Source organism: Dinoponera quadriceps, unplaced genomic scaffold (genome assembly GCF_001313825.1).
Source record: "Dinoponera quadriceps isolate SergipeBrazil2010 unplaced genomic scaffold, ASM131382v1 scaffold1308, whole genome shotgun sequence".
NCBI lineage: Eukaryota > Metazoa > Arthropoda > Insecta > Hymenoptera > Formicidae > Dinoponera > Dinoponera quadriceps.
In genome coordinates, this window is record NW_014555613.1 from 544,447 (window position 1) to 562,272 (window position 17,826).

The window sequence follows — 17,826 nt, forward strand, 5'->3', positions numbered from 1 at the left end:
AGAGAGAGAGAGAGAGAGAGAGAGAGAAAACGTTAAGTTGGCCTACGTTTTTATTAGCAGTATATTGGACGCATAGGGCACACCGAGAGCAGGCAATACCATTAAGCGCGCGAGACCCCTAAACTTCGCAAACTCAATCCTATTGCTTTCCCAATTCTCCCCCGTCACGCTGCTCCTTCCAGTGGGTAACCGTCGGGATCGAGCCCGGAACCCTTCTACGACCTTTGTTTCAGCAAAAAGGACCGTCTCTTTTTCGTCCAAAATGGCCAACTTCGTCCCGGCTTTGACTTCCTGTGTTTTCGCGTTGCGTCTGTCTGCGAGCAAGGACGCGCAAAAATTCATCGCGTTGGCGAGTGCTGCGAGGCACGTTCTTGCGATGATTTTTCTTAAAACGGGATTCGCCTCATACAGGACGATACGAATTCACGATATTTTTCTATCTATTTGCGGAGACAGTTTGTAGCAAATTTTTGGACTTGCGATGAAGTGGATTTCCTTGTAATTTTTGAATTCGGTTGGGGATGCAGCGTATGGAAGTGATGTTAGTTTCAAATGGCAAAGCGATTAAATAACTCTCGATTCTCTCTATTTCTCTCTCTCTCTCTGTGATCAAACTATTTGTTTACTAATAAATTACAATGTACCGTGAATTACCACATCAGCTAATTATATATCAGTATCGATATTTATTTCGCATTTAGAATACTCTGTTACGAGACGTAAAAATTTACAGTGTATTAATCACACTGTGATGTTAATTGAAGCAAAAGTAGTAATTTAATTAATGACGCTTCGATAAACCATGTGTGACGGCGTGAAAATTAATATACATTCCGGAGTATGACAAATGATGCCGCGATGATAATTATTTATTTATCGCGAATGTGACTGATTAACTTTTAGCCAAAAGCCACGTGGGAAATAACGGTAAATAACCATTAGCAGCATCGAAAAACAATAGCTCGTGTCACTCAGAGAAGTTATTTTTTTAGTAGCAACTTAATTATATATTAAATATGTTGTTCCACTGAAAGAAAAGAAATGATTTGATATTCTTCTAACATAATGTTACTTCTTTCAAGTAATTTATTGTTTGAGAAACCAAACAACTCTATTTGTTGAATCAAACATTTATTCATTTGCTCTATTCCAAAGGTCAAATTTATTTCAATTAAAGAAAGGTTATTAAATCCAAAGAAATCTTTTCCTCTATGTGGTTAATTCTTTAAATGAATTCTTCCTCTGAGTGTAGCGTGACACGTTCAATACTCTCCACTGGTTCTTCCAGTTCGACGGAATTTGCAGGGTTAATGCAGAACCCAACATTTCGGCCCGGAAGTACACACGGGGAAGATACGAGCGGTTTCACGTTTTCCCACAGGCAGGACGCGCCGGAGACGAGCAGCGCACTTGTGACGTGTAACAACCACGTCAATGATCTATTTGCGTCGATAAGAATTTATGGCCGCAGCTTTATCGTCCTTCTCGGGCGGCACTCGAACTCTTCGATAGTCTGAATGTATTGAAACTTCATGTTACCTCTGAATTTTTCATGATAGAAAAAGACGTTGTCGGGGAACGGCATACGAGGATGGATCGCACCAGGCTGGGGTCAAGGTGATTTCATTAGGCGGGTATAGCTCGCGCGATCACGACGGCGTGAAGAAAACATACGGAGCTGCCAATTACAGTCTCCCCGGGTGTTTCATGTTTGTACGTAGCGCGCGTTTGTTCATCCTCGTGAAAATCGCGATGTTAAAAAGTTCGCCCGCCTGGCGAGGGAGATAACGCAAGCGGAACAAGATAAATCGGCCCGTTTAGAACTTCAGATTTTATCCGGACCTTCGACCGTTCAGAGCGCATCGCGGTGTATCCGCGGCGCATCATTATCTTTCTTTGACGAAGTTATGACAACCGGCAGCTGGATCGATGCTGGGTTTCCTTCCGCGGGAAATTACTTACGGGGGATACTCGCGCGGCGGCACGCGGAAATGGATTCTCCTCTCTATCTTACTTCGATCATGCGCATTAACAAGAAAACGGATGAAACGTATACTTCCTCCGGTATGTTTTTTTTCTTCTTCTTCTCCGTCGAGTATCGTCGAGTTGTAAACTAGATTTTACTTTCGCATATATAACGTCCCGTCACGAGAAATCTTCCGTGTAATTTTCCCGTCGCCGTTAATATTCCGCCTGAATGAAAGTTTCTTTTCGCGAACGACCCGCCTTACGCCGCTTATAAGGAAAGGAATACATTGCTGCTCAATATTTGCGAGGTCTCTTCTCTCCGGCGGCGCAGCTGCCGTCTGGCGAGCCGCACGTATCGCAACTTGTCATGATGCCGCATGAATTCCCAACGGTGTGCCGCGATCTTGCCGATCGTTTTCGAGGCATAACATCCGCCGAGAGAATCACGTAACTGCCAATAATAGTGTATAAACAGGTTGATCGACCGACAAGCCAATTTCTGCGTCCCCTTATTTCTTCCCGTTCTTTTCTCGTTCATTCCCGAGCGCTTGTCTCTCGTGAGGCAGTGTCTGGCGCGACTCGTATTCATCGATTGTACGGACCGATACATTATTTAGAGGGACACGGGGAACTTGCTCGTCACCTCCGGCGAGCGTGCGAACGGGAATAAAGCAGGACGAAATTTTGCAACAGACATTGCCGATGTGTCGCTCCGCGAGACGCGGACGTTTCCGTCGATAGACGACTGAAGACGAAGAAACGCTGCGATGGTCGTGAGAAATAAACGATGACACGCGGCCGTTGGATTCATTTTAGTCTTACTTAGTGTGTACAGAAAATATTGCTTCGATATCAGTTTAATATCAGTTCAATATTTCTAATAAACTTGGAAAATTCTCGAAAATTTGGAGAGAAAAATATTTCCATTGATGGTTAATATTTACATTAACTTTCTTGATTATTAACCAGAGAAATAGAACGGACTATTAAGAAGCTAGATTGTTGTCGTAGTGACATATTAATTAAATTATTGTGGGAAACTATATTTAAAATGAATTGTTCATGAAATTCGATTAATATATACAATGCACCTCGTCTTCAAGAGTCTTTCTACGAAATGACGCAACGCGGCCGCAATGATGAATCTATCGGCAATTATTACTTAATTACTTACATGGCGCTGCGAGTATCGGGTATGTCACGATTGCTCGGGAGACCGTCGGAGGCTTCCTGATTGAATTTATTCCTCGCGTACGGGTCTTCGCCCGCTCGCAGGCCGCCCCTCGACACGTACCTGTTGCGCAAAGAAAATGATTGCTGCTAAATTTATCGTTATTTCCACCGTCAAGCCGCGACGCGTGGCGTTCGACGCGCGCATCGAAAAACGCGCGCAACATCTATCGCGACGATTGTAACGGTACGCCCGGAGCTATAATTGCGCGTAATAGTGCCGACGGATGGCGCATAGAACGAAACATTCCAGCGTAATGTAGCGAACAATAATGCGCGGAAATGTCCCGGCGGCGGTGCGAGAAACTGCTCGATAGCGCGTGCTGCAGCCGGTGGAAAGTTAACGCTCCGACTGCCTAAAGATAATAATAGGTTCTTGCGCGAAACAATTAATACCAATGTGCCAAGCCCGGGACTGAAGTCACGCTGCAGAGGAATTAATATCGCATCCGCCGCCGCCGATGCTTTTTGGTGAATGTTTAAGGACGCGCGCGAGGGTGTCTAGTCGGTCGAAGCGACCGAGATACGCTCTTCGAGTCGATTATCGCGAGGGAAAGACGCCTCCCTGACTCACCCCTGCTCGTCGAAGTAATTCCACGTCACTCTCGGGTCCGGAGTAGGCGCCGGCAGAAGCTCGGACGACATTACAATGGCCGTGCCGTCTGGGTCCACATAGCCGCCGGAATTTCCACCAGCGGAAAGCGCCAAAGACGCGGGTTCTTTCAGCCGTAAGGCCCTGTTCTCATTCTGCTAACAGACCGAAAGAGAGAGGGAGTGGTGAACTTCTGAGCAATTCCTCAATTATCGCAGATATTTGCAATTATAATCATCATAGTGAAAGCATTAGTGGAAAAGTACCAAGACCGACGTGTCGTTTTGTTTGTGGGGCTCTGAAACCTTGTTGAGCTGCGAAACTTCGTTGAAGGTGCAAAATGCGTCGCGTTTGAAACCGATCAGATGTACCGTGTGCCGGTATTTTCGAGAGCCGCGAAGATTCCAAGTTACGTATCGCAACGATATTTCCCGGGAGTTCTCATGATTGGACACTGAGTTATTGTGCAGAACGTGAAAATCGATCGAGCACATCGATTCCAGTCGAAGTACGTATCCGTTTTTATGAGCAACACATATTCTCTAGCGTTCGATAAATGAATTTCCATTAATTTGGGATAGGGGGGAAATGTGCGCTTCAGATTACCGTTGATATGAATCCGTCACGGTAACGAAATACCGCGCAATGCATCTCTACGCGATATGATGCAGTTGCTATATATGCGCTCTCGTTGAACGGCATTTCGCTATCTGAGCAATTTCGAGAGAGAGATCGATAGGATAGCCCTCGTCTTTTGTAACACAATCGCGACTCCTTTCCCCAGAGCACTCGACTCCGGAGCACGGGAGTCAATTGGTACGGCACAAGACGGTCGTCGTACTGATACATCATCGATATACGCCCCTATTGATTTCGAATCGCTACGGAATCGCGAGCTCTTCGTATCGCAGCATCGCGCGCCGTTGGATGCATTGTGCCGCCCACATGTAGGTCACACAAGTCATCGAATTCCGCTCATCAGGCTTCCGGGGGGAGGCTTTTCTCGCGCATCTGTTCCCCCGCGATACCGTGACCTCCTTGAAGATGAGAGTCACGAGTGACCGCGGATGTTTCCGCGGACGCGACTCGGGCACGTACGAGTTGCGAGCTTACGTGGGCAAACTTAAGATTGCCCTGTTTTTCGTGAGGAAGCGTAAACCCGGCGATCCGCGACGTCGAGGACCACCGCGAGATACGATTACTTCCGTCGAGCAATTGTAACTTGACGACGAATCGGAGGACGCACATAGAATATTCAAACGCGATGCAACTCGGTCGTTCTCGCATATTTCCTCGGTTGAAATTTTCACGCTTCTAAGACAGTTGCAGCACAAAATAAGTTTTTAAAGAATTCGTTGAAACTTGCACTATTGAAAATAGAACCTAATTATTGGCGTAATTAGGAAACGATTGACCATTCGAAAGCTGAGATATTTGCAACGAAGGATGAGGCTTTTTATACGCATTCGCTCACGCACATAGTGAGAGCGATTCGCGATTGTAGTAGTGACCCAAGATGGAACAGCGAGAAACAAACGTAACAATGTAGACGTTAATGGCGCACTCTGTTTCAGAGAATCGGGCAGCATAATAGACGCGGTAACCGATCGTCGGGAAAACAGTAGTGAGCGCCACGAGGCCTACGTAAAGAGTGGGTTGTAGTGATAAGTGCGTCTGTGCAGCAGCGGCCATTAATGCATCGCATTGTACGTTGGAGTTAGCGAGCAACCGTTAATTTTTCTCCGTCGGAAGTGTCGGAACGATCCGAATGGCAGTATTTTCCGTCGGCACGGGTCGTTAACCCCGCGGCGTCGATCTCACGCGCGAAAACATCCTGAAACAACGAAAGAAAGCGAAGCGAAGAATAAAACGGCCGGGCGCGACAGCCGAAGGGCGGCCGCACGAGGGTGAGAAAGTACGCAACCGTGATGAAATATTAATTCACGGTTCACGGACCGAATTAAACCGGAAGCACAGTCGGATGGTCAGTCTGCGGCAAGCTGTTGCATCCGGTTTCACGGTGACGGTCCGAAAGCCCTCGCGTTGTCGCATAAAATTCGCCAAAGCGCGATCACTCGCCCAGAGAGGGCATGAAAACTGCGTGAATCGGTATCCCGAGTAGAAAACCTTTTCCTGCGATCTAATTCGGAAAAGTCGGAAAAAAGGTAACCTCGTAACGTACAGTCGCGGCCAGGATCGTCGAATGCGGCCCGACGTGCGACCGTGTCTTACATTTGCGACGTTTAATTATGATATTGTCACGTCGGAATTGACAAATTCGTGTCGGTGACACATTGGCGATATTAACACCGCCAGTAATATCAGATTCCCGTTTCTCGTATCGGATTCCAGTGAAGGCGATCTAATAGCTTCGAGTTACGGGTTTAATCGCGCATGCGACGTAATACTGTTGCATGGGTGCATGAAAGTCGCGTACAGAATTTAACACCTTCAATTTGAATACTCCAGCTCGGTACGATCAATGCTGTTATCGTGGAATTATAATCAGATTTCCGAACGAAATAATCAAGGTTTGTCAGTTGTTCTATCGTAGACGTTCCTATACCGCTCGAAAGGTTTCTCCGAAAGCTTTCAACTCCCCTCGGGAGGCGAAAAAATCGATTCCGATCAGGACGTGACTGCACAGTAGAAAATATTTTGTTCTTGTGTTAAAATCGGTCCTTGTTATGATTTTTGTGTTAAATTTTTAACGTAACGACATATTGTGTTTATGTTACCTTAATATTTTGTGTTGCGTCGATATTCAACGCATATGTAAATGTTAAAATAACATATTTTACACTTCAGTATCGATTAACGTATTAATTTTTTACATAATATTTGCGTGACTTTTCAACATATTTATCTTATATGAAATTAAACAGAAATTCAAGTGGGCCATTTGAGATATGTGAAATGTGTTAAATTTAACACCAAGTTTTTCACTGTGAATAGAAATCTCACGCAGTGACAGAAAAGAACCATTATTCTTCGTTTCGCAATGACGACAGGCTGACTTCAAAAGGATCGAAATGATTGCCGAAAAGCGACATACGACGTTGCTGTCGGAAACATTCTGGCGGGAGATTTGCGTTTCCGATTGAAATCGCGAGTGGTTTCGCGACGTGGGTTTCCCGAGAGAGTCGCGGTGCGAAATTCGCCTTCTGTTATTATTTACGCAAAGAAACAGCACGCCAGCCGCAACAATATACAATCTCGTAATTACACTTTATAGCAATTAAATTAATTAAATTCAACAATTTAACACATTCGCTATTTACGTCCTGCTTTTAATTAATTAAAAGTAAAATGATGAGGCGTCATTACCGGCGACTCTCGTTACGCGTATAAAGAAACGTGGACATCGCAATCAATGCGTGATGTATATTTCATTTTCTATACTTTATTTATATATGCATACACAGAGTGTTACATGTTACATATTATACAAACATAAAGAGCATGTTTCTAATGGGCATTGAATTACAAAATGTTTAATAATAAATTTGTATAAACATGAGTCCAACTATACGATAACCGAAACGGTCCATATCCATTTACAAGCGTTGAAGGCTTATAAATGTAATGTAGAATATAATTTTTCGGAACATTTTTTTATTAAAAACGAAAAATAAGAAAGAAAACATAAAGTTTGCATAAAATGTTCAAATTGACGTTCTTTGGCATTAATATACATAGTAGGTTACGATTTAAAATAGACTGAGTAGCCGCACAAAGAACATCATAATTGTTTGCAAAATGGCAGAGGACTCTTTGCTCATATTGACCTAAACCACAATTATACTCGTATGAAGGACGTCCCACTTAGTGACAGAGACATTCTGTATATTATATATATATTTTATTATTATTTATTATTAAATGAAAATTGTTGTGTCGCACGATTGTACGATTATACACAATCGCTACGGCGGACCGATCGTTTCGCAAATCGAGAAAAAATGCACCGCGGCGCGTTTCACCGAGAGGCGCTCTCCGCTTTATTGTTCTCCCGGAACAAATTTTTCTTCCGTGGCTTTACGCGCATAACTGTCAGCGCCGCGGAGGTATTATTTCTTTTTGCGCGACAAAAGCGGCGCACGTGACTCCCATAAAATTCATTGCATATGCGCCGATGCAATGATACGCGAAGCCGGAAGCGCCTTCTGGCGAATGCACAGCGGCACGGACAATGGTCGCGAGCGGAGGATCACGTGTTTGTTGCAACTCGCGGCGGAAGTGCGGAAAAAGATATAGAAAGGAATGATAAAAAAAAAGCGGAAGACAAAACGGAGGTGAGAGAAACAGGGCGTGTCGGATCGACAGGAATCGCGGGCCGCTGCGGACACACGCGGCTTCGAATGATGATTATGTTCGATTTCGTGCCATTTAACAGCATCAAGTTGTAAACTTATCTGCCATCGGGGTCGCATATAATTTTACGGTTTCTTGCTCCTTGCGTCTGTATCTTCGTGAAACACACCGTGTATATACCTGACATTCTTATTCCTCAAGTTTCAGAAGAAATTCTCCGAAGACCGGGCGAAGAATCTAAAAGTTCCCGAAGAGTGCGACGCAAGAAGAGTCGCTCCTTCCCCGCCCACCTTAAAGAAGTCGAGTTGAAACTTCGTCAATTAGCATCCGATAACGCTATTTATACACGTATTTGCCGCGAACTTCGCGAGACCCGTTGATCGACTTACGTCGATTTCCGACGCGCTCGTTTTAACTTCGAGATTAAGTATACATTTCTCACCGCCGGGTAGCTCGTTTCGCACTGCGCATTAATTTGTCATTGTCACTGGCACTTTCTTAACTCTGCCTCCGATGTACGCAGATGTAGTTCGCCGAAGTTATGTTATCTCGGGGTTAGTGGGTGATTAATGTCAATTTATCACAAAAGCTCGCCAAGTTTCGCGCCCTTTTATCAATTGTCGGTCGCTCGATGGTCGCGTTGGTATTCGCAACATACGGCTCTTTTTAAATTCACTTTCATGATCATTCGGATTTTCCGAAGTTCCAATGCACCGTTCCGATGTATATTCCCGAAAAAAATACCGAAATTCAAAAAGTAGGACAACATCTCAAATTCCGGAATTTTGATTTTTCGAGATTAAATACGTCCACTGGCATTTTCACGGAAAATCCAAAAATAATGTGTATGGTAACATCGTTATCGAAGCGTTCCCATCCCCGCCGCTAACTGCATACCGTCTCTTGTAAAGAGATAGATCAATAGATTTTATCCCATGACATTCAAAGAATTATCGCTTCCGGCGCGGTTTTACGGTAAACGAGGAAACGGCGGATACGTCGTTCCTCGTTATTGTTCTGCATTACGTGAGTCTAGACAATCGAAATCGAACGATGCAATATTGCCAAGGTACGTGATTTCGCGATTATTATCGACGGGGGCTGCATTATTAATGCGGTTGTTGCCGATAGGCGTGTATATGCTATAATGTAAACGGCTAACTGACGTATTATCATTATTAGACCGCTTTGTTACAAGCGAGTACATATAAATTGGCGAAAAGGGATAGCCTCACCGTGTTTCGCCACAAACGACAACGTAGCATGAGCGCGAAGCTGCAGGATTGTTGTTTATTTATAACTGTTTAGTTAATAGTAATATAGACATGATATTTGCATATAGACATTAATATTATAATTTAGGCACATCCTTTGTTATGCCAAAGCATCCGTACTAATAATTACATAATTCCAACATAACATATGATATTAATTATTGTGCGAAATACAGTGCGCGGAGAGATCGTATGTTACATCATTTTATAGAAATGTAGACATCTGCACATTTCAGAGATTATACATTTCTAAAAGTGATTTGCACAATTTCTTAGTGATAATTACGTAAGAAAGTGTAAGTAGATAGATCTAAGGGAGAGCGAATTAATTTTGAGCCGCGTGAAGAGTTGAAATTCGCATATGCGGGCGGTGTCACAATGCAGATGAAGCATACGTCTTGTTGCATATTTAATTGCCGTGTGTCGCTCTTTCATACCGACCTATCGTGCGTCACGTTATTCGCAGCATAATACGGCAATTTACTTCCTCTCTATTCATGTCGAAAAGCTAAAGTGCTTGTTATGCCGCAAGGCAATCTTTACAATCTATTGAAGATCAATGAGAAAGTCGAGAGATATTCCACGAATACATCTCTATGACCATTTCACTTACACGCAACGAGTCAATTATTCACGGGATAGTTCGTGTTAAATTTTCTTGTCCGATACATTTTGCGCCGAGAAAACATTTTAATCGATGCCATTTCCTTTATATGTCAATCCTTACAGCGTGTGTTGTAACTAGAAATGAAAATGAAATTCAAGAAACAAGAAGCTGTCTGTAAGTCACGAATATTATCTCTTAGTAACTATCGAAAAACATAAATAAGTAATGTTTAACACATGAAACTTAATAATTAATACATAGTTTATATTTAAGATAATCGAAACACCTGGATATCATTTTACCGTAATTCTACCGTAATCGTCACTTTGAATCTGACAGTAATTTTACATCTCTAATTGTAACTTACTATTATATGTAGCATAACGTAATAAATTTGCAATTGCCGTGCAGTGCACGTTCGAATTAAACAACGTAGTGGGTTGTCAGATATTATTACACGAGTAAATGAAATTATCGAATTTTGAAACCGCGTTTTACGAAATCAATTAAAATACTCGATAATTTCATAAATTATTAACACTTGTCTAACCGCAAGGAGTAATTCATATACGTTACATAATTAAAATGCTCGCTCGAGTCATGTGTGTGATATTAATAAACTATTAAACATTACGAAGATATCATTATTTTATAAAACGGCGAGCGTTTCGCGTTATCGATTTGCCCGTGTAATTGTTTTAAAATTGCATAAACTTCAAATTTGTACATGTGCAAAAGTATAACAAATGGCTGCAGTGAAGCTACTTTTGCTTCGGAAAATTGGAAAAACGTCTTGTAGCATTCTACCAACGGCATTCGGCCACGTCCACGCCTGTTTTCGTGCCGGGAAGATAAAACCGATAACAAATATCGCACGATTGGAAAAAGAAATAGGAGAGAAACTCTGCGCTCTTGCGCGCCGTCCGTGTAAAAATATGGACTACAAGAATTTGACGTCAACCGTTTCATCTTTCTCACACGCTTCGCGCGTCCTGTCGTAATTTTGTCGAGGGCGTGAAATTTTCTGCGATTTCCATCTCGAGAATCGACGGAGTGCGAAGAGGAGGACAGGAAGGGAAACGAGAATACACGCGGCGGGGAACACCAGGCCCGTCCGATATGTTTTCGCTGAGTTATGAGTAGATTTGCATATAGAAACTGTCCGTGGCTGCGAAACGGATTTGCCCGAAAGCAGACAAAGTGGGCGGGATGACACTTGGACACGACGTCGGTATTAAATTTGCGGCGTTGGCCGATCCGATCTCGGGATTAAATATTGTTAGGTGCAGGATCAGGAAGATGTATTCCTGGCTGCAGCGCGAGCGACGTTAGTTCGGCAAGTTCCGCGGCGAAGGAACCTGCGGGAAGATTGCGCGGGACGAAACAATTTATTCTCATCGGCGTCTTTCGCTCTTAATTGAACTACGTGGCAGTTGGGAGAAGCGAGAAGACTAAACTTCAACGTCGCGACAGTAGTCTCAGACGGGCGAAGAGTTGGCGTAAAGAGAGTAGTAACGCGAAATTGAAGCCAGCCAGGTGACACGCGAAATCATCCGGTAGAGGCGAAGGTGCATGTGCTTATATAAAGAAATTATCGGAAAACGCGTTGAGAATGCAACATCTTTGGACACGATAAAGAAAAAACTACATTGTCAAATAAATTATTTGCCGTTGGTTGGTTACTTGAATTTTCACAAGGAGAATGCTGAACAAAATTTCAGCATAACGAAAAATCGAACGATGCTTATAACACAACCGAACTCGCTTGCAAACAGGAACTGCCACTTCAGCTCTAATTACTGTATACAGTAAACGAAGTTCGTGTACTGTTCGATAGGTTTGTGTACTCCACAACCGATAAACATGGATATGGCTGTTTACTACACCTATGTCAATTTTGGTGGGTTTTGCTTTTCCTTTACACTTTGCGCGTTTGATTTTCTGCGCATGCATTCGATTTTTAGTCCGAATTATGCGCGTTGTTCAATTAAGGAGAGCTCATTAACGCACGTGATAGTTACAAAGGCTTAATTTCGTAGCAAATTCGACCGGTCCGGCAAATCTAGTTAGCCGATGGCTCGCTTCGTCCTTCATGGAACGACCGCTCTGTGTACGCAGGGCTCTTGCGGTTAATGGTCGGCTCGTCCCACGTCACCCGTGGCGGTTTCGGACGATTGCAGACGGGACCGCGGGCTTTCAGATAATTTAATGTTTCCGCAGCAATCCACTTAGCATCCTAACATAGACCCCCGACTTAAGCGAGTCTAAGTCTACATAAACGTCATTCCCCTGCCACATCTCTGTTTCGCTGCGAGGAGAAAAGGAGATAAAATGACGAAGTGGTTAAGATGACACTTTTCTATATATTTCATCTTACATTATATAATTATAAATAATTGTTTTCATTTTTGTTCTTGTCTAGATTTTATTTTCTTTTCAAGTTACACTATCAAACATATATACACATAATATATTATCAATTTTATTTTTTGTTCATAAATGATATTTTTACTTTTATTTTATTTTATTTATGTTTTAACATAAAAAGTTTATGAAATTTATTTTTTATATGCATAAGAAAATTAATTCTTCTTCTTCGACCTTTTACTCATGTATAAGGGCAACATGACGAAACTGACACGTTCTCAAAAAGTTTAAATTAGACAAAGTTCTAATTTACTTATGAATTTTTCAGTTTTTGTAGAGGATAGGCAAGTCTTTAGTTACTGAGAAAAAATTTATCTTTATTTTTACATCATTACGAAAATGTGGAAATATCGGGAAACTTTAAAGTCGTTATTTTGCTCCTTTTTCTCTTAAATGTATATAGATCTGTTTCATCATCAACACTCTCGATATTTCTCGATTGTCGATACATTAACACACCGAATTTCTCCTCTCTCTGGTAAAATTAGTCTAATTACATTAACTCAATTTCGTTGAAAATGTGTTAGTTCACTCAATATCGCTGTCAGTGCTTCAATTATTTACGATGGTCTACGCACGTGGCAAACTGTAAATTACAACTTCGCAAATACGATTGCACACTCGTTAATCATATTACCGTTTCGCTGGTTAGTCACAACAACGTAAACATGTAGATCCGCGCGAAAGAATTTATGTAGATTTCAATAAAATTGCGTAAATCATGAAATATTGAATTACGCCAAGTTACGGCGTTTAAACCGCAGAGATTGTCCGACGATGTATGTAATATAATCCTTCGTTAATATTAAACATGTCTGGCGTGCTGCCGCACGCAACAGAAATTTATTTATAATTACCAGCGGCACACGTTTATTTCCAATATATCGGACCTCGAGAACATTGCGCGGCTTCTGTAATTGTATTCTTCGTTAAAATTCAAAATTGAGGGCCACCGACCGTATTTACGCGCTTATTACTAATATTTATTCCTCGTTAAAATGAACTAATAATAAACGTTTGTTTACAAGTAAAAAATAAAAGGACAAATATTCATAGAATAATTTATTCTATACGATCGCTCGTTAGAATGACAAATTGATGTTATTTGTTAAATGAATTTGTTTGCATGCATATTGCTGTGACCAATAAAATTAGCTCTTCTTTCATAATTTTTCTTCTTATTTTTTCCTTTTTTATAATTTTTCTGGAACGTCAACGAAATGGCAATGTTGCTACTGAGAAACGAGCGATACACAAAATAGTGAATTCTCATTCCACGCAAAGAGAGAAATTTTCACGTGTGTAATCGTGCAAGTTTTCCATTTCGAGAAGACGTCGTAAGCCTACATAGAATGCCTCAATTCCGAGCATCTCAATTCACAATACATCCCTGATCGTGCTCGAGTATATAACGAATGAAGAGAGGAACACGAAAATCGGATACAGACGTAAGACGCGAGGGACTGGCAAGACGAGAGGAACTGCTTAATCTTTCATCAATTCCCTTAATTAACCGACAACAATAGCAGCTGCTTTTTCGATCTTCTCTGTATAGGGACAGTCCGACATTCTAGGGAACGTATCGCCAACGATGAAATTCGTCGTGTATAAGAAGACCGTTTGTCCGCGAAGAACTTCGACTATCTTTCATCTTACGCGAAGTAAAAGAAATTCTTATAAATAATTCTGTGGAGAATATCGAATGAAAAATAATTACCGTAACGAAGTCGTTTTTCGATCCCATGTGACAGAATTATAATTTATAAAAAGACACGAAAAAAATCTTATAATACTGTCATCTTTTTGGACTAGTATCGACCAATCGATGAGTATCGATTGCTGCGAAATATCCGAAATGTGATTCTTGTCATGGGGGTCCTTTCTTATACTATAAAACGACTGGGGAATTAAACCCAACGCGATACCGAGAACTTAAGTTATTGTTAACTTAATAACTAAGCTTACTAAATGAGAATTTTAATGGAAATCAGATGACAACATCGACGACGTTTATTTTGATATCGCAGTCTCGTTGTAATTATTTGTATTATCAATTACGTGAAACGCCCTTCTAACTTAACCTTCCTCTCTTATCGGAAGTATTTAAGGGGAACGTAAGCGCACTGCTCCGGCAGCCATGGTGTGCGAGGCAAACCAACTGCAGCGCCCACGAAATTCCTCTCGAAACAAAACCCATTGTGCGCGAGACAAAGACGAAGAATCCGGCGCGAGTACGCGGCATTAGTGTCCCCGATACCAACTCGATGCTGGCGACTGCCGGCGAAAGGGTTGAGCAAACCGGTCCCGATAGATACCAGGAACAATGGTAAGAACCGAGGGTGACTGTCGTTCCCATCCCCGAGGGTGGCGCTCGATCCCGGCCGCACTGCCAGAAGGCTGAAGCGACCTCGACACTTAACGAAACGACGTTTCTTATCGATCTTCCTGTTCGCTCGGATGTGAACAACTGCCGCGATGCGTTGGGGAGAAACCGAGCATACAATCTCGCCTCTCGTCGTTTTCTTCCCTTCTTCGTTCCCCTTCCACATCCTTCTCCTCCTCCTTCTCTTTCTCCTCTTTCTCTTTTCTCTAGTTTCTCGCTCTTTCCTCTCTTCTATCGGCCTTCCTTTTACACCGCATGAAAGCGCATGTAATACGATCGTGGAATCACGTTTGCTAACTCGCGGTCTGAAGCCCTTGAGAAACGGCGCCTTTTTTCCAGGACAAAACCAGGTCAGCGAGAGATAACTCACAAAGTTCGGCGATTTTTTCACCTGCCGCGGCAGCATAAAATAGACTTTTCCCGCGGCAAGCGGTGGGAGACGGCGGCTGGAAACGAGGGCTCGACCGTCTCGCCTCGTTTTAATAAAGTTGGACATTTAATTAACGCTTTTTTTTTTCTCCACGGCTTCGGGTATTTCGAGTTAGCCGGCATCGAGGATGAAACATCGGAATTACTAAAGCACGATGGCGGTGAAGAGGACCGACGTAGGACTCGAGGAGATGAAGCGGCTCATAAGAGTTTCCTCGTTTCTCGAAGTTCGCGGATACGCGCTCTCCGCTCCATTTTTATGTCAACCTTGTTTGCCAGTGAAATTTCCGCGATAATTAGGAAATATAAAAACCGGTTGCCCCGTTATTAGCGTTAATGAAACGATAACATGCGTGAATGATTACACGAGCGCGGAGAGCGTGCGCACGTCTCGTATAATGTCGTATGAAATGATAGCTTTTAAAAGTCGCTATTGATCATATGAATTTTATTTAAAATACCGACCGCGTCCAGAATCCAGGTAGAGCGCGCTACTCGTGTAATCCACGTGGTTGCAGTTGTGTCTAGCGTGACCTGTATGCTAAGCCCCCACGTCTACAGAACCACATGCATCAAGCTGATATAGGCGACATTAATGCCACGTCGTACGAGCTACACGTGCCACCCCCGTTTCAAACCGCGCGCGCACGGCCGTCAAGTCGGATTCTTCATCTTTATCTCCGGTAGAATTCCATTTGTCTCTGTTACCATGCGGTTCTGCGAAATGCGCTCGGAATATTTCACAGCGGCGCGATCTCATTATCCGCGAAAATACTCGCCGATGTAAGAGGACGCTCATCGGCCGCAGCTAACTATGTGAATCAAGACAATCTTCTTCAGCATTTTCTCCTAAACACTCTGCTTGTAAAAATGATCACGCGCGAATCGCGTGTCAGCGCTAGAAGAGATGTATCGCACGTAGACGGAAAATGCGAGATGCAATACGCATCGGTGACTTATAACAAGGAACGGCGTAGTCGATACCAGAGACGGAGAGACGCCAGAAGCTCGAAACCAGAAGAGCTTTCCCGTGTCCTCGGCAGTCCTCTCTAATGTAAATTTACTGTCGGCCCGTTACTCTTAGCAGTTTCTTTCTCGCGGAATGCACTTTTGCATCGCGGGTCGGTCCTATCGCGCTCTTTAACTCGGCGCGACGTGCCGCGCCGGGTCTTGAAGGATGAGCGTATTTATGGGGTCAAGAGGAGATCGAAGGTCGGACCAGCCACAGCTACCGGAAAATATAGAACCTTTGCTTTTTTTTCAGTGCCATGAGAGAAAGATGAACCTCTCTCGTGGCCATCGCTTATCATTGGAATCGTACTTTCGTCGTTGAGGAGTATGCACGCTGAATCGAAATATGGCTCGAGGTCTTGCTGTCGATGTTCTATACGAGTCTTGAATTGATATTGACGTTTTTTCCCGTGTATGATACTAGAAGACGACACGTTAATACGAGAATTTCGTCTTTCGATACAATTTCTTCGCGAACTTCATTGAAGTGGGAACTCCGATCCAACTCGACTTCACTTATTGATTGGAAATATTGATAAATTGCGATAAATGATACTCTGGAGCATCAAACGGCGCTCCGGAGGGACAGACTTCCCGCTGCAACTGCCTAAATTGACGCTCGTAATTCTCCTGGTCAACTTCAACTACCTGGTCAGATTGACATCTTATTAAAACGCTTTCGACTGAACGCGCGCTCGGTACTGAAAGGATCGTTAGACGATAAATTTGTATGCCACAGATTACGTACGGCGGGCAAGCGCGATGCGCCCGGATGGAAATTGATTTTTACGCGGCGGACATGACGCGTTATTTCTAGCGTGTTCACGCGTGGACCGATAACGGTGTAATTTATCAACGAATGGAAGAGAGTCGTCAAACGATCGACATACGTTATACTCGATAGCCGCGATAGCGGCGAACGCGTCATGCGTCGGTGACTTTTATGGCGGTACACAGTACGCCGATTCAAGGGACGAGAATTCATAAAAATCGAACGGTTCTATAAAAATGTTATGCTTATAGGATAGTCCACTTTCGGCGGAACGAACCGCGCCCTCTCGAGTTTTATGACTTGCTCGAAAGCGTGAGCTTGGAACTCTGTCGCCATTACTCCGTACCTCCTCTTTAAGTTGCGCATTGCCGATGTGGCAAATTCATAAAAATGATATACCGGTACACTATCAGCGTAACAAACGTTTAAAGAGATAATTGCCGTCGCAAAAATCAAGAGAACTTCTCGCCGGAAAAAGTTTCCCGCCGCTCGGCGGAGATACGAGCGCGCGATTTGATCCCGCAGCTGCGACGCGTACAAATTTCGAAGATCGTTTCTTCGCCTCGTGATCGCATCGGCGACTAGGGCGCAGAAAAATGTCTCTCCTTCAACCGTATAACCGCCGCGGTCTCGGCAATTTACGCATGATCGCGACGTGCGCTGGGTTCGTATTATTTTTTTCACAACCACCGGCCGGATCTGTGTGAACAAGATCGGAACGAACTTCGACGAATCTCGCGTGCGAGGAGTCACGCGCGAGTCGCACGTCTAGGCGAACAAGGAGAGGGTGAGCGACGCCTCGCAGGGAAATGCGACGGG

General features: G+C 43.4%; 1 protein-coding gene across 2 annotated transcripts in view; it reads right to left on the reverse strand.

The window, feature by feature from the left end:
* LOC106744888 (polypeptide N-acetylgalactosaminyltransferase 2) overlaps positions 1–17,826 on the reverse strand; it is a 216,316-nt gene that overhangs the window by 49,527 nt on the left and 148,963 nt on the right. The window contains exons 2-3 of one of the 2 annotated variants that reach the window (XM_014620015.1): positions 3,773–3,945; positions 3,143–3,262 (exon numbers count right to left, since the gene is read on the reverse strand). In XM_014620015.1, coding sequence (XP_014475501.1) covers positions 3,143–3,262; positions 3,773–3,945 — 293 coding nt within the window. Of the gene's footprint in view, positions 1–3,142; positions 3,263–3,772; positions 3,949–17,826 lie in introns of both variants that reach the window. The other variant, XM_014620014.1, reaches the window with a different exon arrangement.